Raw genomic sequence first — 10,334 nt, 5'->3', positions numbered from 1 at the left:
CAATATGTCCGTACCTTTGGCATTTGAAGCACCTGAGAGGGGGTGGAATATAGACTCTCACATTAAAGCTCATATAACCTACCATTACTCTTTCTGGCAGAACTTTATTTTTGAACTCTAGTAATATTGATGTACTGTCCACTTTTTCTCCATTCCTGGAGGCCTGTAATCTCTTCATGCCTGTAATATCTCCTCCTTTTATTACTTTCTTTAACTCATCCAGATTTTCACCAACAGGAATTCCTGTAATTACTCCTCTTACTCCTCTTTCTTCCCCAACAATCTTTCGTTCCAGCACTTCCTTTTTGCACACGGTTTGTAATTTAAGAGTCTTATTTTTTTGTTCAGCATTTTTACAAATGATCAGCAGGTTTCCATCACGTAACACTTTAACAAGTTCTACATCCCCAATCGCTTTCTTTATTCCGTTTGACAAACTGATAGGACTTACTCCAAACATATCCTGCCCTGCTTTAAATTTTAGTATAATTTTTATATCTTCCACCATTATTTTCTTTCTTATTTCAGGTCTGTCTCCCTCGTCGTCAAACGCTCGTTTTCCAGTTGCCGTTCCTTTTTTAACCTTTTCTTTTCCTCCTCCCCTTTTCTTATTCTCTATCCTAGACCATCCTATATCCATATCTTCATCCTCTGTCAGCCCTCCACTACTACTAGCCATCTCGTCCACTCACAATCCAGATTATGCCAAAACCGCCTTATTCAAACTTTTTACTCGCCAAACTCCGTCCACGTCCTGCAGCACTTCCGTCTCCTCCGATTCCTCCTTCTGGCAACATCATCTTAACTGGACCACTGTACTTCCACTGCACATGCGCACAACAGCGCCCCCGCGCGGCGGTGGAAGCCAGAAGTTCACGTGAAATAAACTCAGGTGAGAACAGGTCGGAGTTAGTTTAATTTATTGGACACAAACCTCTGAAGCGCGCGCAGCGGTACTGAAAAAACACCGCACGTACTCCTCCCATTTCCTCCGTGTCACACACCTGAGGAACACCTGAGCGTGCTGGAATGAGGAAGACCGAAGCCCCGCTCCTCTGACAGCCTCCACCTTCTTTATTTATGCCTCGTCATGGCGGCGGAGGCGCCGCCTCTCCGGCTGTTGGGACTCCGCTTTCAGCCACAACAAGGATGAAGTCAGCTCAGAGGAGACACCGACCTGCTCAGGTGAGCTCACCTTTCTTCTCGCACAGGTATAGTTTTTTGTTTTGCTGGCAGCTTGTTCGGAGTTCAGAGCGGGATTAAAGCCGGTGACGTCAGATTATTGTGGCTCCAGCTCATTTTTAGAAACGTTGAAGCTGAAGGATTACCGCAGAGTTTTAATTAAAATGATCATAAATATGCTAGCTCTAAAGCAGACGCATGGCTTAAAATGTAATTAATAACCGCCTTTGTTTTTATGTTTTACTGAACTTTATGTGCTTCACATATTTTCTTACACTTTAATTGATCAAACTTGTCCTGTTTTTTTTTTCAAAGTGTTATTTTTATGAACTGATGCATTGTTTTTGTGTCTTCCTGTTGTTCCTGTCCATCTGATGTAACGACCCCACTACTACTTGTGCAACATGTGAGTATGAAATATTTAATTTCAATGTAATGCCTTTTTAAAGTTTTTTTTGTTTGTTTTGTATTGGTATGTTTGCATTCTTTGCACAAGTAAAAATGAATGCGCTTACATGCTGCACCGTTCATCTGCAAAGAAGCATTACGATTCTTTATTGTCATTCATAAAAATTAAGGATAAAACAGATTTACAGGTCTTAATGAGTGGACTTCAAAAGTTAATAACTATGTGAAACTAGTCCAAAGAAGATACAATATTCTAAACAGTGTGAAACAATTCAAAATCAATAAAAACGACGCCATCATTGGATTAATATGGAGATTATTCAATATCCAGTCATGATAAAATCTATTTTAAGTGGTATCCCCACTTGACCCTCTCTGTATTTTAATCATATCTTATCAAAAAATATTTGTTGTCCTCTATTGTTGTTTTATGGTCCAAGTTTGAAACACTTTTTCTATTATCTTCTAAAATTCATGACTAAGCAAAGGAAAATTCCCTCCAAAAGCTCTGCACTAAAATTATGAAACTGTTTTTGTTTCCTCCCAGCTGTAGCCTTCAGCTGGACAGTTTTGGGAGGGGTGTAGTGGTCGTGTCTCCCTGAGGCCTCTGAGCGCAAACACACTTTTATCTCTTATTAACACAAGCTCTCAACGTAAAGTGCTCTTCTCTGATAAAGCAGAGTTGAACTGATGGAGATTACCTCTTTACCAAAATAATGTTAAAACTATTTAAATGATATGACTCACAGTACACCTAAATGTTAAGAGTGAACAGTGTCTACGTGCACCTAATGTAATTATTATTATTATTTGCTACTAATATGTACAAAAATATATAAACACATTTTAAATGGTCTGGCTGCATGCTGTTCTCCATGTCTCCACCAGGTGGCAGCATATGTCTAACCATATGTTACAGTAGCCTCGAGATTTAAAAAAAAAACAATGGCTTTCACCCAAATTATTAAGGTTTATTTGCATTCCTGCAGCCTGTATGTTGGCTGAGGAATGTCAAAATTTATTTATTGCGCTGTAAACCGTGAGGTTCTGTAAAACAGACCTTAAAAAATGGTCACAAACACACATTTTACAGATGTTGAGTTGGTGTTGTAGTAGCTCAGCAAGATGTAACCTGAGTGCAAACAGATTGCACAGGATCTTCATCTAAATATTTTGCCATTACCATTTACAGTCAACTTTATCCGTCTGTTGGCAAAATGTCTCACGAACCACTGGATGGATTTTATTGGGACTCTCAAAAACCAATTCCTGGATATGCCTCGAAAACTTGATTGTTGTTTGGCGTCAGTCCTATTCAAGATGCTAGACGCAGCAAATCGATGTTACCCAACACAGAAATGGCTGTAAGTTAGTCAGTTTAACAGATAGTGAGCTAATATTTGGTGTGGTAGTAGCTGAGAGTCTCTACACCACACAAACGTAATTTTCAAGTTTTGACGTAAACTGTTGCAACTTGGAACATTTTTCTCTAAAGAAGATGATCTGAATCTTTGGAACGAATGGTGGCGAGCGATACGCATAGGCCTGTCACGATAACAAATTTTGCTGGGCGATTAACTGTCTCAGAAATTATCGTGATAAACGATACTATTGTTTCAAATTTGACAATAAATAGTAATTATTGTCAAATTTAAGAAGAAATGTTGGTTAATGTTTGTGTTTAGTACCTTTTTTGACCACTGGATGGCAGTATAAGACAGTTTGAACCAAAGGATGGATAGTGAGGAAGCGAGCAGCGCGTCTCTTTAAGAAAAATGGGAGGGAGGCGCCTTGACGTGACATGGGCTGTCTCTCGTTCCTATTTTTCGATTCTCCAAATGGTGGACGCTCTGTGTAGTTTGAGCTCTTTAGCATAGCATTTTTTAGACAAAAGCACGGGTTTCAACCATGAACTTTGGAGCTTTGACAAGATTGAGTTTTTTTTCCCCATGTCGGCCTGTTAGCTTAGCTCATAGCTTAGCTTCTCAGCTTAGCTTCTTTTAACGATCCAAAAACACGATTTTGAACGGTTAAAACAGATTTTAAAGAGAAAGGGTGGGGTCAGTGAAGAGCACCGGAGTTGAGCTTTTTGTCATCCAGTGTCTTCAGTAGAAAGAGAGACACGAAGAAACGATAAAGCCGATAAATGAAAATGAGGTAAATAATTTTCATTCATCATGGGATTAATTGATTTATTGTTTATCGCGACAGGCCTAGATACGCATCCCTCCGAGGAATCTTAACCCGTTATTATAAAGAGCCTTTTGAATGTTCGATGACGTCCCAGCACTTGTACCGGTACCTTTCTTGGAAGCGCTTTATTTGAAATCGAACTGTTAGTTTAGCATCGTTAGTGGTTGCATGCAGCAGTTTTATCCGCTGAACAACTGTGTCGAACAGTGAGTCGCATGTGTTCTTGACGTTTTTCTTTGTTTTAGTCTCCGCTAAGTCTTTTAAAGTGAGAACATGAGAGTGTTGGTAAAAATGACAGGCTGCAGAAAAGTGTGGCGGCACCGAGCCTTTCCTGCTTCATAAATGTTTCATGACATAATGGTGCCTCATGAATATTGATGCACAGTTACCATCCTGCGAGCGAACGTTCCTGAGAGCTCAGCACAAATAAAACCCCTGCAACCGTGCAGCCTCCTTCCATAGTCCAAGCTTTGTTGAAGCTGCGCCAGTTGTTCGACGTGAGATTTGGAGTGTTGGTGCGACAACACCAGCACGGAAAGTCAAAGAGTGACCGACCGGGTAGAAGCGGTGTGACGATGATGATGAGAGAGCGGCGTTATGTAATCGCTGAGTGGCAGAGCCAGAAAGGGATAAAGATGTTCCAAGCAAACATGACCCGCCCCGAGCCTTTAACTGGAGTAATGCTGTGCAGCATCGTATGTTTGCCTTTTGAAGCAGTTCAGGAAAGAGTGGCTGAGCCAGTCAGTGTTCTTTTGGGTGTGTCTGTGATGTGAAGGGAGTGGGTCCTCTCCTTGTCTGCGTTTCCAGGCTGTCCCTGTCTCGGGGGACTCTGGGTCTGTAAGTGCTGCTCCTCTCTGTGTTCTGTCACTCCTGCCTCTCCTGGGTCCAGCTCAACACCTGCTCCTTGCAGTAGGCACAGGGCTGGGCAGGAGTTTCTAAGCAACTGGAGGTTTGCTCCCCGTTGGCTTCATACGGTCCAAATATTCAAGCACAAAGACGTGAATCTGTAGTGTCTTCATGTTCACGTTCCCTTTGTGCCTTCTACTCTCTGGTGTTTTGGTAAATGTTTAACATCTGGTTGCACTGCAGGTGTAATCAGTTTGCTTTGTGGTCAAGGTCTAAGCAAAAGGAAACCGCTCGTTTTTCTGCCGTTCCCCCAGTTTCTGTTGCGTTTACATTTCTGGATTTTTGGGATATCGTTAAAACTGGTAAGACTTTTTATTGTATTTTTTATATACAAGAAACTGACTGGAGCAGAACTTGTAGGTTTGGATTCCCCCCCAAAAAGCGTGCGTCTGCAAAACAAACACTAAACAAAGATGGTGCCTTACGTCGTGTGTTTAAGAGAATAATAACGCCCCCCCTCCTGCCCACTCTGCCTATAAGCCGTATGTCCCTAATGGGGTCAGGCAGATGGGTGGGGACCATGCCGAGCTTCATTGAGACATCTAGTGTGTAAATGTGTGCACGTGATCAGACGCATTTTGTTTGTCTTTTGACTGGGCTGTGTTTGGTATCTCATATTTTTTCCTTTTATGGATTTGAAATCCATCTTTCTGTGTCACTAGTTGGAGCATAAAGGAAAGAAAACGTAGGAAAAGCTTCTCTGCTGTTTCTGGATGTTGAACTCTGTCAATGATTGTTGTCTTTAGGGCTCTTTTGGAATGTTTGTAGTGATGGTCAGTCTACTGTGCCAACATGGTCACAAGACTGACACGCTGCTGTTTTGGTCATTTTGTGTTTATCTGTGGTTTTTCCAGACATTTGATACGATAGACCTTTGTTTTCACTGTAGATGGCACATTGAGATTCTCATGGAGCATTCTGGTCACAGTTTGAAACTTCAGTTCAAATATCAAAAACAATGTCACTGAGTGAACCGTTTACCTGTCGGACCTCTAACCACGCAGGGCACCTCTCACCCAATTGACTTCTAGCCACAATAATGACTTTTAGTCATCTGAATGACATAACCATCTTCTTGACTTCTTGCTACTTGAATGACTTTCAACTACACAAGACTTGGAGCCACCCAAATAATTTCTATTTAAAGAAGACTTTTAGCAAAACGGGTCTTATAGTAACAATACCAGAACATCTAGCCACGCAAAGAAATTCTGCAGCACTTATTGGAGAGTAATACAGACGAACACAAAATGGTACAGGTGTACTTTCTATGGAGAGGAAGACAAAGGAAAATACAGCCTATAGCAGCATAGCTAAGGAATAGCTCAGGAAACCCAAGTCAACCCACCCAAATCCAACCTATGGACATTTTGTGGACCATTAGCCTGCCAAATGACTTCTGGTCTTCTGAATGACTTCTAGTCACCCAAATGGATGCTAGTGACACAAATGACTTTTAGCTACAGTATATATGACTTCTAGTTACACAAAACTTCTACCCAAAGGATTTTTATCCATTCAGTGACTCAATGAGCTAAATGGCTAATGAATTAGACACTCACAATGAAAACTTCTAGCTTATAGCCAATAGTTAAATTGCAGTCCTTGTTCTAGACATGATGTAAATACAAATGAACCAGATTGAAATTAAATATATCATGTAGAATTAATATATTACACACACAGGCACACACACAAATTATAACCCACTCCAACAAAGTTCAGTCAGGTCATCTGAAGGTTTTTTTTTTTTTTTAGATGTTTCGTCCTTCATCCAAAGGACTTCATCAGTCCGAAGAGCCACAACAAACTGAGACCCACAAGCAGCAAAAGCACATAGTGGACCAACCAGTTTGATGGTGATAAGATGGTTTCTGGAGTCCGCCCTCTCCCCTCCTCTGAGGCAGCCATAGAAAATCCAACAAAGCTCAATCAAGTCATCTGGACAGTTTCATTTTTGTTGTTGTTGTTGAGATGTTTTGTCCTGACAGAACTTTGTTGGATTTTCTACCTGGATTATTGAGCATGAACTTTGATGTTTTGAACCACTTTGGCTATGGCTGCCTCAGAGGAGTCGACGCCGGGGAGAGAGCAGCCCCCAGAGACCATCTTATCACCAGCAAACGGGTTGGCCAACTATGGTTTGATGCTTGTGTCCCACAAGTTGTGGGACTCGTTTGTTGTGGCTCCTCGGACTGGATGGAAATGTCTCAAAAAAAAAAAAAAAAAAAAAAAAAAGAAAGAAAGAAAGAAAGAAACCATCCAGATGACCTGACTGAACTTTGCTGGATTTTCCACCTGGATTATTGAGCATGAACTTTGATACATCCCTTGTTAACCTGTAAATGGTTTTAATCTGGAAACGGATTGAAGTTGTTAGGCTGTTTTGTGATGATGATCAGAGGGTTTCTGCAGCAGTAACAACATTAGTGGCGTCTTCTCAGCAGCCTGGTTGAAAACTTGTCTCCGCTGCTGGGACTGGGAGGCGCAGAGGCTCCGCCCCTTTACGAGCATCAGGACACCTTCGGCACAACAAAGCATGTGTCGCTCCGAAACATCGTTTTCTCTTTGAGCGCGCGAGACATTTGGGACTTTTTGTCGATTTTTTTTTTTCTTTTTGCGCCGTTTTCTTCCTCCATTGATGCTAAAACCACAGTAGGTAAGCCCCCTTTATTACACGAGGACTACCGGGGGGGAGGTGGCTGAGCGACTGTTTGTTTTTGTTGTACATTCGGCGCCATTTTCAGATTTGCACAGATTGTTTAAATGCCCGGCTGGCACGCGCTGGCCCGATAGTAACATTTTAATTTAGATAAATTAAGTTAGAAACACTGTTTTGTTGTCTCTACAACAACGTGACTTTCAAGCAGCTTTTTGCCACATCACTTTAAATGATTCAGGCTTTAAATGTTCTACTTGTTGTTTCGGCTTGTTAATTAAAAGTAGTCCCTCCTCGCGGATGCAGCGGCGCGTTGCTTTTATCTTATATCAGTAAACATGAATGGAGCCGCCTGATAAAATCAAACAAGATGCTTCAGGAAGACCCCAAATGTTTTATATAAGACGTCATGAATTATCTTGAAGATATTAATATGGTGTTTGCTGTTTTTATTTCCCTAGACAGTTTTATCATATAATATGGTATTCATGATGTGTATGACGTAACTAATATTTTAGATATTTTGGAAATAGTGATGTAGGGTTTTTATTTTCTTGTTTTAAATAAAACCCCTCCGATACAGCCATTGCTGACCTATTGAACCAAATCCCTTTCTAGAAATTATTTTATGTGTTGTCTGTCTGAAATGCTAATTTGCAAGATGTGTTTTAAAAATGGTTGCTTCTGCTGTTTGCATTTCACTTTCTGCTTCACTTGCCTTGCTTTTTGCCCCCTGGAGGACTCTGGGTTCACAATGCTCATCTCTGCTGCAGAAAATGTGGCATTTGTGAATGTTTTTTGGTTTGTTTTCTGAGCAGCGCAAGAGCATCTCATCCAGTAAGCCTCATCTTCATCGATGATACGGCTGAATATATATATATAGTCGGATAATCTTTCGTGCAGGGCTGCAGATGTGACGTAGGGGATGAGGCAGAGACCTGTGCAGGCAGCACAAGCGCCAAGTTCCTGCACGAACGACAAGAGTAAACACAGAAGTTAAAAAGTGACAGAGATAACGGGAGCAATGCGCTCGAGGTCGCCTGTGCTGCTGGATCAGCGGCGCTGTAAACACACAGACATGAAGTGAGGTAATGCTGAAAGATGTTTTTGCTTCTCCTGCATAAGAAGAGTGAGTTCATCGAGGTCCCAGAAGAGCTAGCTGGTGTAATCCTCTTTTGGGAGTTGTGATGTGTTTGTACAATTAGCCTACTACTGTTGTGTGAGCATAACTAAACATGAAACGACCCACACGTTATTTTACATGGATTTAGATTTGAGTAACTTCAAATGGAAAGTAAAAGAAAATAGTTTTACGTCATCTTTTACCCATTTCTTCTAATGTCAGATTGTGGGATAATTACCAACGAGCGTATTTCAAAGCTGTTTTTTTTTTTTTTTCTGTGCACCATAAATTATGGTTTTGTCATGTGCAGATGCATTATTCCTTCAATGGGCTCTGGCTGAGATGATGCTCCAAATGGACGCAAAATTGCTTTCAGGACATCCACAGTAGATCAATCATGCCTCTTCATTCTTTTCCCATGTCGCCTCATGTTACAGCATCAGGCTCACAGACCATCTGTGCATATTGATTAGTTCTGGGCTGGACTCCTCCAAAGAACCAGACTCGCATAAACCTCTGCAGCTGAAACACTTCTTGTTTTTGGAGATCTACGATGCTCGAATCAAAGTTTGAGATGCTTTTACTTTCAAGCTTTAATTGTGAAGCTTCTGGGCAGGATTGTGTGTTCACCGAACATGCAGAAAGTGTGTTGATTGTGGGTTAGAAAATGTGTGTTTTTATTTACTGTTCAGCCAGATATCCAGGTCGCTACACTAAACCATGAATCAGCAGTGAGTGTCACTACCACTGGCTTTTCTTTCTCTCCCACACACACATACTCATGGAGGCAGACCAACAGAGTGGATGGAGACAGTGAGACGGATACTGTTGGCAGGTAGATGGAGATAATCTCACTCGGTCACTTGAGGGCTGATTAACTCTAAACTCCTTCTAATTCCATAAGCCTGCTCCCAGTGTCCAGGAAACACGCTTTCTTCATGTTCTTGTATTATTTTGCTAACATTTCCCTTCAGTCTGTGGCCAATTAAAGGCAAATAAAGAGCAGTGCGAATAGTAAAACCAAATTAAAATGTGCATTTGTTTTTTTAGCTTTCCTAAAAACAAGTTTAGAAATGTTGTGGGAGCGTTTGCCTCTGTGCACACATGTGCATATGCGTGCAAACTGTGAACAAAAATAGATATGAGCTTGTCTGTAAAGACCAATTAATGAGCCCCTGCATCTTGCGCACATGTGGCTATTTATACTCCGTACCTCCCCCTGCTTTTCTGTGAGCTCTTCGTTCCTTTGATTCGGTTGCGAGAGGGCGAAATGTGTCGAGGCTTCGGGATCAAGTTAGTTTTCAGAAACAGGAAAAATCAGAACCTTGGGTTATCCAGAAGCTAGTGTTTTGCTCTAAATGAATGTAAAAATAGTGTTATTTTAAAAATACTTAATTTTCAAAACTCCCCCCAAAGATTTTATTATAAGTGCACAAATAAAAGTTTTTTTTTTTTTAAACCAACAAACCAGAACTCTCACATTGTAAAACTCTTTCCATCTAAATGTTAAATTCAATTTAAATCAGCACAAACTTTAAAGGAAATCCTTCCTGAACTCCAGTCCTGCTGTTTTGCAGCTCTGGAAGCTCGCTCTGGCTCAGAGGGTGGCCCATTTCATCAAATTCATCTATAATTCAGCTCATTACAGACTAATGGTGTGTTATGGAGGTCAGATTAATTTTTAACGTTATCGCATTATTTAATGCTATAATTCAACGCCTCTGCATCTCAGCACAGGAAGACTTTGTCTGATTAACAGGAGACCGATGGCGTGGGTTGAAGGATTGTGTAGGGCCGCTCCCTCAGTTGCTCGTAATGCCCCCATAGGCCTATTCCCTAGTTTAGCACGCACACACACCTTTA

The 10,334-nt window shown here is 41.2% G+C and overlaps 1 protein-coding gene across 1 annotated transcript in view; it reads left to right on the top strand.

The window, feature by feature from the left end:
* Window positions 1-702: 702 nt before the first annotated feature.
* LOC119410307 (protein 4.1) overlaps window positions 703-10,334 on the top strand; it is a 40,522-nt gene continuing 30,890 nt past the window's right edge. The window contains exons 1-2 of the mRNA XM_037677220.1: window positions 703-892; window positions 1,063-1,185. Of these exons, the coding sequence (XP_037533148.1) occupies window positions 703-892; window positions 1,063-1,185 (313 nt within the window). The remainder of the gene's footprint in view (window positions 893-1,062; window positions 1,186-10,334) is intronic.

The sequence above is a fragment of the Nematolebias whitei genome, chromosome 5 (genome assembly GCF_014905685.2).
Source record: "Nematolebias whitei isolate Nwh7 chromosome 5, NemWhi1, whole genome shotgun sequence".
NCBI classification, from domain to species: Eukaryota; Metazoa; Chordata; class Actinopteri; order Cyprinodontiformes; family Rivulidae; genus Nematolebias; species Nematolebias whitei.
Note: the sequence above shows the minus strand (reverse complement) of the source record. Positions and strands in the feature narration are given on the sequence as shown.